The sequence below is a fragment of the Ornithodoros turicata genome, chromosome 7, assembly GCF_037126465.1.
Source record: "Ornithodoros turicata isolate Travis chromosome 7, ASM3712646v1, whole genome shotgun sequence".
NCBI classification, from domain to species: Eukaryota; Metazoa; Arthropoda; class Arachnida; order Ixodida; family Argasidae; genus Ornithodoros; species Ornithodoros turicata.
In genome coordinates this window covers 28,527,840-28,544,759 of record NC_088207.1, presented here as the reverse complement: position 1 = coordinate 28,544,759, position 16,920 = coordinate 28,527,840, and the positions used below count along the sequence as shown (strand labels likewise).

Sequence of the window (16,920 nt, the reverse complement as noted above, 5' to 3'; positions counted from 1 at the left end):
TAAAAAGTATCTTTGCTGGGTGGTAGCAGTATGTCCTCATACATACATTTTGAGCATTTGGAGATATCAACGCTATGCAAAATAGCTCACTCATGCCATGGTTCATGAGCGTTGCTGAAGTGCACTGCAGATGGAGCAGCCTTCCTCTATGGAATAATGGCATTGCATATTTGAGCCTGGTTTCGTGCGAGGAAGTCTTACTATTGAAATGTACTCACTAAAAATAATAACAATAGAATAAAGCATGAAGACAGAGTAACTATTTAATACCTAAGCTTTCAGGCAGAGCCTGTCCTTCTTCAGACCGGCCAGAAAGCTTACGGACTCTGTCTTCATGCTTCATTCTTTCGTCATTATTTTTCTTGATGCTGTTTCAACAAGCTGGACTGTGTGTGTATTATGTTACCCTATTATAAAACATAAGATTCCACCAAATTTATTATTCAGAGAAAACCTGTGGTTTGAGAGCTGCCGAATAGACCCACTTGACAGTTCTTCTTTGAGCAATGTGGCAGTCGTTGGCTTCATAGAAGTCAAAGCCAGGGATGGTGGACTTTCATCTTCCATAAAGGTACGTGTCTTGTAGCATGCCGCTATTTATATGTGCGGCCTGTGATTGTAGTTCTGCAGGTCGTTCAGTTCACAAAACACTTACCAGATACAACTCTACTTTCAGAAAAAGGCATCCATTTTACATTTGGGTAAAGGGGAGTACAACGGCCCAGCCTACAGTGTGAGTACTCTTGCTGCACAACAGATGATAATCAGTAGTTGGCAATCGTTAGTAATCGCAGACTGGCATCATGCTTTAGATGTAGATCGGCCAAGAAGATAGTACTTCACTTAGACCATTGTGCATTCAGTTTTTATGTTTTGTGTTTTTGTAAGCTGATAGTTAAATATTAGGTTTTATGTTGGAAGCTGTAAAACAGAATAAAAGTGGTTAAAATCATGGGAGAGAGCAGGTTTTTGGAGGCAGATTTAATGGAAGAAGAGAAAAAGCACTTCTAGCACCTCAAATGACCATGAGATGTGAGCTGCAGTGGCGAGGGTGAAGCATTTGGCGTTCTCCAGTATTTGTATGGGTGGCTGAACCTGCACTTTGGGGCAGTGGCGTCAGGAGGCGGGTGCGGGAGGTGCGGTCCGCACCCGGTGACACGACAGAATGGGGTGACGCGCCACATCAGTACTGTCACTTCTCCGCAGCACAATGACGAAAAAACAGCTTGCGGAGCCCTCTGCGAGCAACGTGATGTTCTCATTTCTGGGTGTGGTATGATATAGTTATTTATACCATTATTTTGGGAAAGGACAACACAAGGAGCTCCCACAGCAGGTGACACATGCCCTCGTGACGCCACTGCTTTGGGGAGTTCCGTCTTTGGGTTATCTCCCTAAGTGGCGATGGTACAAAGCATTTTATATAGTATAGGGTATAACCCTAGAGTGCAAGGATTGAAGTTTTGTCCTTTGTAACAGCTGTAAAATCTGAAATAAAAGTATTGCATTACAGTAGAACCTCTTTGTAGTGAACTTGGTCGGAATGCTAAAACACTTTGCTATATCGGTAGTTCAAGGTTGGGGTTACAATACAGTGGGACTGCAGGTTTGCTTCGTTATAGCCAGATCTTCACTATATACGGGTACAGTATAAAGAGGTTCTACTGTATACTTTTGTGAAATTGCCCAGCAGTGTAATGCTGCCGTTGGGACATTTTTTGTACCCACTGTGCAAAATTAATGCTGGCCTACGTGCAGGGTTCATTGTTAAAGCAAGCAAACCAAAGAATACGAATGTTGGATGAGGGCGAAGCACTTCTAGCTGTTTTAGGAAGGTAAGTCAGTATGTCGTGTTAAAGAGAACACTTCAAATTACCATGCCACATTGCCAAATTTCCTATGCCGCACATCCTAAGATCATCATCTTGCGGCCCTTCACTAAGGCACTGCACAAGCAGCTTAGCCAAATTCGAAAACATCAGGGCAACGAACCTCTTCAGGTGTGTTTCTCTGACAAATAAATTTCTTTCAAGGCAGTGCTTGTGGTGGAGCTTTCGACTATTACATATTATGAAATTGTCCTCACATCTAATGAGTCAATCTAAGTTCATGAAAACAGTTCTGTTATACAGTCCATCCCGTTTGTGACGGTGTTGATGGGAACGCGAAATGCGACCATTATATCTGAGTATTGCTAATGCCCCTGGTTTTCTGCTGCAGCAAATTCAAAATTCTGTGGCACAGACTTGTAAATTCTGCGATGTTCTGTGACAGGCAGTCAGTGGCTGCTTGAAATGAGAAACATTCTATTTTTCTTTGGTAATGTGGGAACAAAAACATTTAATAAAATTGCAGATTTGAAGCACTGTTGTGGCTCAGCATTACATACATGATATTTGTGTTCGTCACTGACAAAGAATGCCGCTGTCGCCTGCAATCATTTTATACCTGCTGAAAGATCTTTCGTCATCTACAGAGTTTATAGGGAGATTATAAGAAGGAGCTTACAATACGTGCCCTGTAGAAGTTATGTCTTTAGGACAACCGTTTTGTTTCTGGGTTGTAGTCATTTTTTAAGAGTCTTTAAAGGCAAACTCCCAAACATCAAATCTAATTCCTCAGTGTCACTGCTAAACTGCACACGGGAGGGAGCACACGGCCTCCCCTTCCTCAGGTGGAGTATGCGAATAAACTTGGATTAACGTTATCTTAACCTAAACTACGAGGGGTGTTCAACTCAAACCGGTACTTTTCATTTTTCGCAAAGTAAAATGAACTTACAGGCGAGAAATTAGTTTTATTTTTCAATGTAATCTCCAGCTGGCACTAATGCACTTGTCCCAGCGTTTCACAAGGGCTTGATGCCAGCACCATAGAAATCCTTACCGGCGCGTAGCAGCCATGATCGGACCGCATTCTTGACCTCGTCGTCGCAGCTGAAGTGGCGGCCCCCAAGGAACGCCTTCAGTGGCCCGAAGAGATGGAAATCGCTGGGGGCGAGGTCTGGACTGTAAGGGGGATGTGGCAGCAACTCCCAGCGAAGTTCCAGTAAGGTGCATGTCGTGAAATGCGCGGTATGCGGGCATGCATTGTCCTGTAGGTGGAGGACTCCTTTGGTGATGAGGCCCGGCCGCTTTTGCTTCTGCGCCCTATGCACATCCCTGAGAACCCTGCAATAATATGCACTATTGATGGTGGTACCACTGGGCAGAAAATTAACATGAACAACGTCAGCCTTGTCCCAGAAAGCCGTTGTCATGACCTCACCCGTAGACTGAGTGCTTCGGAACTTCTTGGGAGCTGGCGAGCCCGGATGCTTCCACTGTTTTTATGCGCGTTTCGACTCAGGAGTGAAATGGTGCACCCACGTTTCATCGCACGTGATGATCCGATCGAGGAACGGCTGTGACTCAGTGTCGAAACGGTACCTTAGCTCTTGGGAGATTTCCAGTCTTCTCTGCCGGTCAAACGCTTGAGAACTGCCTCGGGACCCAACGGACACTAACTTTCCGAAACTGGAGGTGTTCATGAATGATAGTGTTCGACGTTCCCACAGAAAGGTCCATCTTTCGAGCCAGTTCGAGACATGTTATCCGTCGGTACTTAAGGATCAGGTGCTCCACAAGTTGGATGTTCTCAGGAACTCTGACACAGGGCTCTGAGCTGCCCCGGCCGGGATCGTCCTGCACTGATGTACGGCCGTCTCGGTACCGTTTGCACCACTCAAACGCTTTGCTGCGGCTAAGTGTATCGTGGCCATACTGAGCCTGAAGTCTTCCGTGAATTTCAGATGTCTTTACGCTTTCATTCACGAGAAACTTCATAACAATTCGCTGTTCGATGTGCGCGCTCACCTCGTTGTCGGCCATCCTGTCCAGCACGTGTCTTCTATTCTGTCACGTGTCTGTCACGTGTGAAAATGACGAAAAAGAAGTAGCGCGAGCCATTGGTACACTCAGGAGACAAAGTCCCGGTTTGACTTGAACACCCCTCGTACGATCTCTGTTGGTACTGCAGCATGGGTAATTTCGTAAACCAGGCTTCACCTCATGCAGGGAAGCGTTAGGTGAAGCCCACTTTCGGGAGGCGTCGTTCATATTTTGCGAATAGTCGAATATTCGGAAATCTGAATATTGGCTATTCGATTCGCGAATGAAATACTTCGTGCACGAAAGCATTTCATATAGCTCTAAATTGGCACACTTTGTATCAAAAGCTTTTCTAAAGACAACATAACTAACCGATAATGCTGCATGAGGCTGCGCATCTTTTAAGATCGCGATTTCGACGGTTACTTACCGAGAAACGTCATCACGACGTTGGTAGACAGGCTGAAACTGAAACACATCGGAAGTGGAGGGCTGGGTTCCACGAATGGACACTTGTTTGCTGCCTCCTATTGAAAGAAAAGTAGGACCCGAGGTCGCGTCCCTTTCAGAGACCATCGTAATCCCCTCAAGACCGTGGCTTTCGGGCGCGACCTTGTTCGCCCCTAGCTTTGAGTGTAGTTCAACTCTACCAAACTGGTGGCGCTGTCGAACACTATGACGTCATATGTTTACAAACAGGGAGAGGTCTATTGCTGTATGCTACATCACATTAAATGACTGTACAGTTAACAGCATACAATGTTTATCAGTGAACTATAAGTTGAGCAAGCCATCCAGATGCAGTCGAAAGGAATATGGTTATTTTATGGTTTTCCTGTTTTAGCATACTGTCGGATGTTGAGTATGTTGCACATACCTGGGCTGCACTTATTGGTTGTGCAAGGAAAGCAGACATCAAGGCATTTCAGAAGCAGAAGCAGCTTTCAAGTTGTGACCTTACTCTTTTAAAGGTAATGAGTGATTTTCCCGCTGTTAATTTCAATACTTGGTATCCCATAGGCAGTCATGGGTCTGAGTGACTAAGAAGGTTAACTGTACTAAGAGACAAGTCAACCCCTGCAGGTCAGCTCGGCCCACAAATCTTAAGGCGTCTGTGATCGGCTTACGTGGGCGCATAATGCCTCACGGTCACAACATACTGCGCCCGCTTGCTTTAAACCGTTGCTTGTAAAGTGATCGTGCGAAAACACTTGTTGGAGACTACCTACGTCGAGCACATTTACAAGGCAAAATGTAAAATACTGGCGTTAACAAAAATGCGAATCGGCCTCGCGTCCGCCGCCTTCTCGTATACCCCAGCCGCAATGTACGGACTACATTCTCCGCTGGCCTGCAGCTCTTGAGTTGTCTCAGAGTACTGTATAAGTTACAGTTATCTTGCAAAAACAGAAGCTGAGTTAGTAAGAGTCACTCCTTTTGAAATGTAACTCGTCAGAGCTACAGTTACCATGTTAGAGACACTTAGTTACTTTCCAGTTACCTTTTAAGGAAAAGTCAAATAAATGGAACTCTCAAGGATTTTGTTTTAGCACCTATATACTGTCCAAGCATAGTTATACAGTGTTATAAACACGATGGCTGCCCGATGTGTTATAAACATGGCCGCCAATTGAACCCCGTTAAAATGTTCTGGTTCTACAGAATAGTTTGTACACAAGGGAGCTAGGACTCGTGTGCCACTTCATTGTTTGGCGCCATCGAGTGTAGAAATGATGCACTATACGGCAAATATTTTGGATATTATATGCATGTGAGCAGGAACATTGCAAAATATTTTAAATAAAATATCTTTTCACAATCCGTAATGGTTGAGCCATGGACCTTTGGGCATTGATGGTCCGAATTAGCAAACAGAACTGTTCAATATACAGTGATACTGTGAATACATAACAGAGCGAAGAACGACATGTGCGCATGTCGGGCAGTTATATACTGTAGCTGCTTCACTGTACAATGTTTGAATTTGTATGTGTAAAATTACTCCCAGTTATTATTGAATTCCTTTTGTCTTTGTTTCAGCATTATGAAAAGCTAATGGGTGATCTTCGGATAAAGAAGTAACTCCAGAAAGCTTGGATTTTATAAAGTGTTTGAGGGGCAGCGTTTGCACATCGTTTGCTGTGTTTAACATAAATTTAAAGTTGCTTTTATAAAGACTGGTATGAAATCACCTGAAATACTTTTATTAAAGCTCTATCATGCATAACTCGTATTTCCTTTATTACGAATGGCTGCAGTTCTCATTGTTGCATCAACAAAGACTTGCACAGTGCAGATACAAAACCCTGTGTGTAACAGAGCTGAGGTTCGCTCCTGTCAACTGAGGCCACACTAGTGAATGCAGCCACATGTTTCTTTGACTACATTTTGAGGCAGTTATGGACTGCAAAATTGCACTTGATTTGGCATGTTCCAGTGAATAGGTTTGCAAGCAGGACAGTTTTGAAAAATTCTCGAGTTACTTTTTGCTGTGCATCCATAGGACTTCCATGGAAGATCGATTAAAACTGTGTACAGTTTCCCCAGAGGATGAGAGATTCGTGTAAGGTAGAAAGATAATCAACTTGAGTGCAGTGTGATTCAGCAATAACAGTGGCTACAGTGTAGTACACTTATTTATACCAAAAGAGAACACAATCCCTACCGGGTCTGTCTCCACTGGACCTGAATCCAGTTTCTTTCGATGTGGGATATGTCGAAATAGAAAACTGCACGGGGACATGGCTCCATACCCTTTAGTTCGTCAGGCTGTCCATGACGAGCTTCCATGCAAAATAGTTTTGCTGTACGGCGCACAATCACTGCGCAACCAAATGTACAAACAGCCAGAGCCGTTTATGAGGAGAGTTTGGCCATTCTGTGATATTTTGCCGCCCGAAGGTGGGAGTTAATGTGACGTCAGAGCCGTCATCGCTCCGCCCACTTAGCCGAGATGAAAGGCGAGCTGCGGCGGTAAGGCGCATTTCAAGGCTGTTCCTCTGCTTCAAAATGGCGGAATGGGAGATTTCAGGGCGATATCTCTGATGTCAAGCGGTGCACTTAGAGACAGGCTCCTCCCGATTGCCAAACTCTCCTCATAAACGGCTCTCCGCTGCCGCCACCTGGAACAGTCCCCGTGCCTACGTCGGGCCCTGCCAGGGGAATAGGGGCCGTCTCGCATTTTATGCGGGAACAGAGGCCTCGCGCTGCAGGTCACCTGCGCTTTTCGTTCTTTTGATAGAACAATTTTATTTGTTCACAACATGCCACAGTGAGCGGCCGCCTCAGTACGTGTCAGATTTGCCCTGAGTTTTCCCCAGACGCTTTTGGACAGATGTCGGCATACTTCCCTGTGAAGTCTGGCCACGACGCTTCCCGCAATTGCTGCAAAAGGCTACCTAAAAGCTGCCATTTACAGAGCACGTTTCCTTCCATAAGCTTGACATACAACGGGCCTCAGAGATTTACCATCCTCGTAACACATTCTTACACGCTTACACAAATCCAGGGATTTCCCTCCCCACTCTCTCCCCAGGGCAGATGTACACCCGCCCTACTTTTTGTGGTTGTCCGTTACGGCTCAGCTAACACTGAACCTATCCATAACCATATATGCCACCCCCGCACACCCCCCAGACATGTAATATTGTAATGAAGATGAGCTATAGAACGCATCCCTACATTGTCAGCGAGTGTCGGAGCGAAATTTACAAAGAGGTGATTGCCTTTTTCTTTCGGAACACAACACACTTTTGTGTTTATTGATGACCAAGAAAATAACGGCTATGGTCTGTAATGAACTTCCGATACTCCGGAATAAGTTGGGAAATCGCCGTCGAGCTCCTGGCATGAAGCCGGCAAGAGACATTGGTCGAGCCTCTGAAATGGGGGACAAATTGAAGAGCGAGTCAAAAGCTGGAACAAATAGCTCTCACAAAGACCATGAGTCGTGATTGTGTGCAGTGTACCTTGTGGTTGCTAAGAGCCACGGCGATTGTCCACAGCGGGACCTGCAGGGCTCCGAAGATGATGAGACTCCACCCCACATAACAAGTGTAGATCGGATACTCGATTGGCCCGAAGTGTAGAGATGAACACCCGGTCAGGAGGTTGGTTATAACGCTACCCTGCAGGTTTACAAACGATCTGGGTGCGTTTTTGGACATGCAAATTATTTGGGTTACTGTTACTACGTCCTCATAAGGGGAATTAAAGTTAGAACTATAAAGCCATAATTGTAACGTAGTTACCCTCAAAAGTAATTCAGCTACACAGAGTTCCATTCACTTCATTACATAATGCCAGCTCGATGCCATTAGGACCCTGTTGACCTCGTCCGCGCTATTGGAATTAGACGGCTATACACGTCCGGTTTGTGAAAGCGTATCTATGTGCGTCGAAAAAACCTTAACCCCGACTAACCCCGAGACTATAGTGAGACGACCAAAAACAGAAACGTCTCTCTAGGTCTCGGGGCTTTTATTCTTGTCACCAGATTCGCTTGCTTCTTAGCGGTTCTTTCGATATCGACTTGAACATGCCTATTCTTTGCCGTGCGTCCTTCATGACCCAGTGAACCACAAACGGAACGGGATTCATAGGTTGCGTCTTTCGTGGTTTACGAGTCAAACGAACCGCAATTCGAGCTTTCCCTCACCTCCTTTCCTTCACCTCCACAGTGCGGAGTTGCCTCGGGTTGGTTCCTACAAATTGAACCTCCCGCGATGGTTGGACAAATAATTTGAGGAGACCAATGGGAGCCCCCTCTTCTTGAGAAGGAGAGGAAGAGCGGAAGCGTAACTTGTTTTCTATCGCTCATAAATCACGAACGACGCAACCGATTAATCCTCTTCCTTTTGTATGGCTGTCAAGGTAACGGCGTTTTTCATTCCGGGAGGAGGAATTTTTGCATTGTAGTGCCCCTTTAAAGGGACGGTTACATCCTGAAACCTATCTACGAAACCGATACCACTATGTTCGGCATCGGTCAATAATCCACTCGGCTAAATTTTGTCGTCCGAAAAGTGCTACGAATGTTATGATCAGCGCTGCTTCCGCGGCCGCAGATGCTCTTTTTTGGAGCATCGGCTCTGTCGGCGTGACGTCACTCTCTAAGCGGAGGAGTGAGAGCGCGGCGCTCAGAGGAAAAGCGCCCTCCAGACATGGAGGAAGGAAACACAAAGAGCGGCCCTTCAGACAGTTTTCTATCGGGACGAGCGTAGCCGGCCTCGCACTGCATTCTGGGATGCTCCTGTCTACCACTTGACCGCTCACGTGACCCTCCAGACAGCATGGCTCCAGCAAAACAGATGACGCGAGCTGTAGTTGTGTCGCAGTTCAGATGGCAATATTACGTTGAACGCGTGCATGCCCTTCATTTCTGTGTGTTCGAATGTTTACTGTTCTATTAGAAGACCAGTCACAGTGTGCAAAACGCAAAAGGAGTACGCGGGACCGGAATCATTACGTGTGGCAACGGTTACTTCCAACGTATGTACTTTTCTTGACTAAGTGGTAAAGAATGCCGTTCCATTAATCAGATTTGTACAACAACAGAAGATATGAAATGAATCTGCGGCAGAGTTTGAGGTCCAAAATGAACAATTCAAGATGACTCGAAGACACACGGGCGACTAAAGCAAGTTACCGTATACTTACGAACAAAACGCGTTCCCGTGACAGAGCTGATTTCAGTTCAACGAGCCGCAGCCGGGACAGGAACACATTACCATACGTCGTTTCTACGACGGTGCTCACATTTTCACAATAAATTACTTTCAAAAACCAAAATCATGCGGAGAGCAGCGCGAGAAATAAAGCCTTGCAAAACAAACTTTAGAGGGGATCACGTGGTGGACAGGAAGCAATGGCGATTTTGACTCGAGCGACCGCTAGAGGGTGGCTACGCTAGTCTGGACGGAAGAGCCGCTCCTTGTGTTTCCTTCCTCCATGTCTCCAGACGATGAGACGCTCGCGCAGCCGCGGCATTCCTTATTGCGAGGTCGCGCCCTCATTGGTTCTTAGGGAGTGACGTTCTCTCGTTTTTCCAGGGAGGGAATGCCGGCATGGTCTCAGCATCCGGCGCCTGCTCTTGTCATGTATTCCACCGAATAATAATCAAGCTACGCCACCATTTCGCGCGGTATGAGACTATTGAGACCATGTTTCGACTGGAACAAATGCGACCCCCCCCCCCTTTAAATACTTTACCGACTTATACCGGTTACCGGTCTGTTGATGGATAAAAGCACAGGTGTAACGTACGGATAATATCAGGGGCAGAACCATGCCCCAAGCAAACTCAAGCTTCGTAGCCGAAAGGTCACCCTGCATCAGCATCACGTCCAGTTTGAGGTGTTCTAAACCTATATGGCGGAAACCTGGCTTCAGATGGTGAAACACAGCAATAGTGGCTATACGTACCGTATATCCATATAATAGAAACAGTTTCGAAAAGAGCCACAAATGGTAGAAGAAATCCCACCACTTGAGAGTCTATCATATGCAGCAGGTACAGTCCACCCTGGTGAAAATATCGATACAGAAACAGCACAGCCACGCGGGCTGACGAACCTGAGTTACAAAAGGAACTCCGAGGAGGCACCCAGCAATGCAGTACAGCAGAGAGAATGGCTTAATGTTGGAATAGACGAAAGGGAATACGTCGCAGAGGTGAATCAGGGAGACTTCCACAATGCCCACCTGTAATGATATGTGATTGTGACGTTATACAAAGAAAGCCAAGAGAGCCTTTATAGCTTACCTGCGAAAGCGTTCCAGCCACTACTGCGAGCAGAAAAAATGACGATGAAAACAACCAATGGGTAGAGTACTTGTTCATGGCGACGAATACCACGCTTTGCCCTGCATGCATGTGCATAGTGAGAGTCACAAACTGAAGCCGGGGTGGTAGTCGATGATCCTGAGTGTATTGCGTTAAGTGGCGCATTGGATCTTTATAGTTCCTCGTGGTCTTCGTCTCGTTCTCTGTTCGAGTCTTCATTGACGCTCGACGTACGCAAAGGGGCTATGACTCTTCGATAGATGTGGTTGACAGCTCCCCCTGAAGTCTGCCCGGGACGCATACTAACCCCCCTGTCGCCCACTCCTTCCTGCTGTCCTCTCTCCATCTGTCCACATCTGTACGCCGCTCATAGCCACAGTTGCTTCGCGGCGCTCAGACGAAAAAAAAAGATGTGGCTGATTATATTATGCATCTACTGCCTTCTGGAGTATACTGCCAAGTGCAGACCGCGTTCGGCGAGATATGCCGTATTCTCTCTCCGCTCTTAGCGATTAAGTCCGCCCTAGTACGTCCCCTTCAAGAAGCCCTTTCTGCCGTAATCTCGCTCCGCTCTTCAGGGATCCCCAGAGCCTAATACATCCTTCAAAGGCCCAAGGGGCGCTGCCTCACTGGCGGAGCCTGCCGTGATGTCAAAACCGACTAAGTTTCGGTATACGCGGTGCCGAGCATCTACGCGTCTATTAACGCCATTGCTCTAAGTCTGCAGGTTCACATGGGTAGGAACGAAGTTTCACAACTACTAAAGCACAGTGGAAGGCCTGTAGACAGGAATAGTGTCTTACCGCTATGCACCACATTTTCGATCGTCATGTTAAGGCTCAGTGCAAGCCGCCCTAGTGATGAGAAGACAATTACGCTGTACACGATGCTTGCTGTTAAGCCAAATCCAGTAACGACGAATACGGCCCTGCGAATTAAGAAATATCGTTGGAAGTGAGTTATCTGAATAAACTACTGACACTATCGATGATCTAGTTCTTTCACATTATCTTTCATTTAATGAGTTCCTGACCACGGCCAGGGTCAAAGCAGTACACTGAGGAGTGCACTGTTCAGCAGTGCGGTTCACCCGCTCACACTGTTTACGGGTGCGGTGGTCACTGAGACACACATAGAGACTTAAGCGGACTTGTGACGAACACTGGACATTTGTGCAGAGAAACATTGATCGCGCTATGCAGGCTGTTCACCGTTCGTCTGTGCGAAGGTCAGACGCCAGTTGCCCGAATTCCAGCTACTGGAGGACCGCATTCAAGGACCCTGTCCTTGGCATTACCTTAGCCTGAATCGGAATCTAAGACTTGGAAGTATGATCCACAGTCGCCGCTTTTCATATCCTGTGTTTTGGAACAGTATTGCTTGCATTTCCGCTTGTCTGACAGGTGTTGATACTGGTACCGTATGAAGTTTCCTACAGCACCGCTGCTTCAGGTGATCAACCATACAGCGCGAGCATCGTCTTTCGTTTACGCGCACCCAAACAAAAATATTTCGGAGTAAAAATTATTTCTTTTCTCAATATGTGATCACCTGTGAATGTCCCCGTTGAAATGGTGGAAGCTTCCGTAGACAAGTACAGGACCGTGGGCTAAGCCGTGGGCAAGCAGCTGCTGAGTCACTGCGTTGGCCCAGATCTGCGACAATTGACAAACCGGTTGTGGTGCGCATCAGTGTCAGAGTGGAATTATGACATTTACCTTAATGTCGAGAAGCTGTTCCCATTTGGGGAACATGAGGTAAAATACGCCGTAAGTTGCGTCCTCTTCCATCAGGGTACCCACCATAAGGAAGGTCATGAGGCCGATAGGAACCACCATGAGTACGAAGGCCTTCTGTACGAGATTTACGATCGGCAGTCACACAACAACTTTCCAAGGGCTAATGTCCGTCAACTTGCCTTTCGTGTTCCCGTAATTCCTGTTGTAAGACACGTGAAGAGGAGTGTCCAGCATAGCGCCAGGCAAATTGCTAGCTCCGGTTGAATTCCTACGACACTTCCAACGTACTCGTTGGTCATGCCTACTGACACGTGACTGTTGAGTAAATAAGTTAAGAGAGTATTGCGCGCGGTCTGCTTGAGTGCTTGTAATGTTGCGAAGAACGCACTGTTCATGCGCACAATTATTTTGCGCAATGCACTGTAAATAATGTGCTTACAAGAAGTGCTCGTTCATTGTCTCGGTGATGTTGACGCAGTTCGGCAAATTGCTGTTGTCCAGGTCATGCATGAAAGGATGCTGGTCTTCTGTGGACCCGAGAACTACATTCTGTTGAGCGTGGTTCGACAGGAGTCGTGGTGCATGACTCTTTTCAGAACAGAGTTTCTGCAATAACAGTGCAAATGTGAGAGTCTGACGCAGAATATGCCATGAAGTCGTATTAGTATCTGGCAACGTTTTGACTTTGAAATTTGGTTCATGTTCCCATTACCATACACGGTTTCCTTTTTTGTGCCGTTTATCTTTTTTCCAGCAATCTTATTGCATGTGTAAAATTAGCAGGAGCTCTTTGGCTGCACGTATAGCATATGTTTGTAAGTCAAACGTTGCCTGCCTGCGTACTGCTGATGTGGCCCAAGAAGGCCGAAACAGCTGTCCAGTACTGGCATGGCGATGTGTGACTTACAAACATATGCTATACGTGCAGCCAAAGAGCTCCTGCTAATTTTTCACTTGACTGGCTTTGCACTGGGCTTTCAGAGGTGTCTTAGGACACCCTGACGGGAGGCATCACGTGCCACGTGACCTTCTGACGCCATCCGCTCAAACGTTGCCTGCCTGCGTACTGCTGATGAGGCCCAAGAAGGCCGAAACAGCTGTCCGGTACTGGCATGGCGACGTTTGACTTACAAACATTATTGCATGTGTGTACGTTCAATTACCATACCAATACATCATACTATAAATAGCAATCGTGGCAGTCGGTGTGTTATCAAAACGAAATATCTGCTGCATTATGATCATGGACTAGTAAAAGAAGAGCACAGGTTTTATAAATCATCCGTCCCTTACATCCGAAGACGCGTCAAACGTCAATTTCCCTGAAGACGTTCCCGTCTACGATCGATTTTATAATGCGCTCCTGGGTTATCAATAGGACGTCGTGGTCCATTATGTTTCCACAATTTAACGTCCCGAATATGACGTTGTCAAACCACGGCAATATCACACTTTCTCCACTTGCGCAGCTGCGAACCACAGCACTATTACGCAGTGAGGGAGCTCCTTGCGTCACCCCCTCCCCCCCAAAAATAATGGAACCCTTTCTATACCAGGCAATACAGGATACGATACATAACAATGTCATGCTACACGCAGAAAAAAAAATTACTACTGACGCCCCCGCATTGTTATACCTGCATTGGACTACGGGGCAATTCTGCCGCCACAGTTAGTCGATTTTCCTGTGCGATTTCATCAGGCAGAGTCGGTTTTGGCAGCCTTTTTCGAGCAAGACTTCGCGCTGCACTGTCAACCGCGGAAAGTAGAACCACAGGCGTTCTGAGTAGAATATGATCTAGGAGACCGTCCCTTCAATGCACGTTCCCTTAAGACGTGTAGCCTTACTTTCGCAGGTTCGAATCTACGCAAGCGTGAGTTTTGCAGTGCGCCTCTGCACAAGGCTAAAGGAGACTGTTCGCCAACAGTCAAGACTCTGCTACGTCGGAGAACACAGCAGTCCTGTTTTGCTGTGTGTTGGAACGAAACGACATAGGTATGCTGTGTATGCAGACTACATGCACAATATACTTATAGACGTTTCGTACGAATTTCCTGCGCCCCGATACACTCGAAGGAAACGTTCTCACTTTGCTCAGTACTGGTTTTTCGTAAACCTCATCCGTAGGCTTCCCAATATCAATGTGCTCAATCATCTCTGCTGTATGTTACCCCCCCCCCCCCTCCCAATAACGACGACACCAAACAACAAAGTAGTGAGACACCATCGCAGTCGCTGGGAAGTAAAGTTGCGCATCTGCATGGTATTCGCCAGCCCACCTTATCTGTCTTGTAACACGCCTCCACTTTCTTTTCCCAGAATCCGACACAACCGGCCACAGGCAATATGTTGAGGTTGACGAAGGTCAGGAAAAGATGAAGCAGACTCTGGGCCAGCATGACGCTAAAGTAGATGGAGACCGTGAAGCCCACGAGAAATATGGCGATCTCTACACCTGCATTGATATGTAGACTTTCAGATGGCGAGATAGTAAACCCGAAGCAACCTTACCCTTCGCAAGTGGAACGCATCTTGTAATAGCACTTGGTCCTAACCGGGTGTACTGTCCGATGATGAGCTCCAGGTAGAAGAAGGGGTAACTCACGAACACGGACATGACCGTACACGCGAACAGGAAGGCACCTGCAATGGAATTGGTGCGGAACTGCACACAGTCGTGCTGCAAGAGTTCAGTGCTGCAATATGCTACACTTATCATCGAGTTTGCTTTCACAAGTGGTTAAAGGACGTCAAGAGTGAAGGTTTACAAAAGCCTTGTCAGCTGGTTAGTCTGAAAGTACTTCAAAATTGTGTTACATGATCTTTACTGTGTATTTGATACCCCTAAACGAAAACAATTTTTCGGATACACAGATATTGTTATATACAGCACAACTAGTAACAAACAGTATAACACTGAATAAATGAAGTGCTATTCCCATGCCACAAAAAGTTAGGTAGATAATGAGGTTAAGGGAAGTACTAAGTACTGCTACAGGTACATTTCTAGTTTCACACATTGCCCTGTACTGGATTAATATTTTAACAACGACGTCTTGGTACTTTTCCCCTCAAGTACTGCAAAACACAAGCCACACTAACAAGGTAAAAATCGGCATCGCACTTTGGATCGAGTTCATGTAGGTCATGTGTAGGCTATGACCTACACCGAGCACCACAGCAGTATTTGCTGTGATGCTCGACAGAGCACGGCGTTCTCTGTGCCCACAACTAAAGAGCATCTCGTGGTCGTCTGGTAGCCTCTGGTGTAGGCTCGTTTCATCATACAGTCGTCGTATAGGTCATCATAAATGTTCACGCCAGGAAATCATTAGCGCAATAAACGAAAACCTGGTAACACCTGCATTGCGAACTGAACGGTGAGCAATTACCTCCTCCGTTCTCATACGCCACTTTCGGAAATCTCCAGATGCTGCTCATGCCCAGCGTAATGCCCAAGCAGGCCAAGATGAGGTTGAGGTCACTGTTCCACATCTTTCTTTCGGGAATCTGTACTTGTTGCTTCTGGAATTGACAATGTATCTTATAACACTGGCTTCCCATGAGACAAGACCGCTTACTTTTTCTTGACGTTGCAGTTCTTTCTCGATAGCGATTGTTAGACTATCTCGCGTTTTTATTGAGAGATTCTGAAATGTATTACGAAGAATATAATGCTCCAAAAGATAATTGATTATTTATGAGAACGTAGGACGCACCTGCGCCTGAGAAGCTTCGTCGGAAGCCTCTTCGTGGATTGTGGTCAGGCGCCTGCTGGGTGCCGTTCGCCGATGCTGAGATGGTTCCATGACTTCTCCGTGAACAGAATTGTGGAATGTGCAGGAAGGAAGCGCGCGGCCTTACGCTGCGGGCGATGTTCGCATGTCTTCTTCGTCGTTACAGCACATAATACGTTGTTCTCACTTGATGAGTCCGGCCATCTGGGGAGCAGCCACAGTAGACGTGTACGTCCAGTGTTGTGAAAGGAAAAGGTGTCTTGAAAAAAAAAAAGGCATCCACAAATTGCAACTTCTGGTTTATCGTATGCCAATTCTGCGCTTTGCGCTGTCGCACTTTCGTATTTCCTTTCTTTCCTGACGCATGAACCACCACACCGATCCACATGGTGGCTCAGAGCCGCTTCTTCCTGGGGTGTCAAACTCCGGGGATATATTTGCCGAGTCATGCATTCCTACCGGGGAAGTAGCATATTGTATGGCTGGTTTAGGTCCAGGTTGGAGGCGTTTCAAGTTATAGCGGGATCAATGATGAACATCATAGCAAGATTTCGACACAGCCCAACATGCCGTGATGTCAAACTATAATCGGGATGTTTCATGTACAGTGTTTTCAAAACGTCCACTCACGGTATACCGACCGAGGTTGTCTGTTCGTTAACAAAGTTGAAACGCAGAGTTCCTCTGAATGAAGGGTTCTCTAAATCAAAATATAGCCAGCCCCAGATGTACCGAGGGTTTTTATTAGGATAATTCGCAAGGTTGGCACAAACGAATCTCAGAGCAGTAT

At 46.5% G+C, this 16,920-nt stretch overlaps 2 protein-coding genes across 3 annotated transcripts in view; one reads left to right on the top strand and one right to left on the bottom strand.

Annotated features, from left to right (window-relative positions):
* Window positions 1-6,096, top strand: part of LOC135400750 (uncharacterized) — a 30,669-nt gene extending 24,573 nt beyond the window's left edge. For both annotated transcript variants that reach the window (XM_064632640.1, XM_064632639.1), the window contains 5 exons: window positions 448-571; window positions 677-733; window positions 1,759-1,835; window positions 4,714-4,840; window positions 5,910-6,096. In XM_064632640.1, coding sequence (XP_064488710.1) covers window positions 448-571; window positions 677-733; window positions 1,759-1,835; window positions 4,714-4,840; window positions 5,910-5,951 — 427 coding nt within the window. In that variant the 3' untranslated portion in view covers window positions 5,952-6,096. The remainder of the gene's footprint in view (window positions 1-447; window positions 572-676; window positions 734-1,758; window positions 1,836-4,713; window positions 4,841-5,909) is intronic.
* A 1,510-nt stretch (window positions 6,097-7,606) lies between these two features.
* On the bottom strand, window positions 7,607-16,285 carry LOC135399753 (sodium- and chloride-dependent glycine transporter 2-like). The gene is made up of 16 exons (XM_064631483.1): window positions 16,113-16,285; window positions 15,975-16,043; window positions 15,786-15,918; window positions 14,905-15,036; window positions 14,673-14,848; window positions 12,832-12,998; window positions 12,572-12,707; window positions 12,372-12,506; window positions 12,205-12,308; window positions 11,457-11,581; window positions 10,633-10,733; window positions 10,443-10,571; window positions 10,293-10,392; window positions 10,134-10,234; window positions 7,838-7,996; window positions 7,607-7,748 (listed from the first exon to the last, which is right to left on the bottom strand). The coding sequence occupies exons 1-16, from the start codon at window positions 16,200-16,202 to the stop codon at window positions 7,653-7,655; spliced, it is 1,953 nt and encodes a 650-aa protein (XP_064487553.1). The 5' UTR covers window positions 16,203-16,285; the 3' UTR covers window positions 7,607-7,652.
* Between the last annotated feature and the right edge of the window lie 635 nt (window positions 16,286-16,920).

Coding starts and splice junctions, on each gene's coding strand:
- LOC135399753 (XM_064631483.1), bottom strand. CDS start 16,202: ATGGAACCATCTCAGCATCGGCGAACGGCACCCAGCAGGCGCCTGACC. Junction 15,037..15,785: donor GGCGTATGAGAACGGAGGAG/GTAATTGCTCAC, acceptor ATTCCATTGCAG/GTGCCTTCCTGTTCGCGTGT. Junction 10,235..10,292: donor TTCTATTATATGGATATACG/GTACGTATAGCC, acceptor TCCGCCATATAG/GTTTAGAACACCTCAAACTG.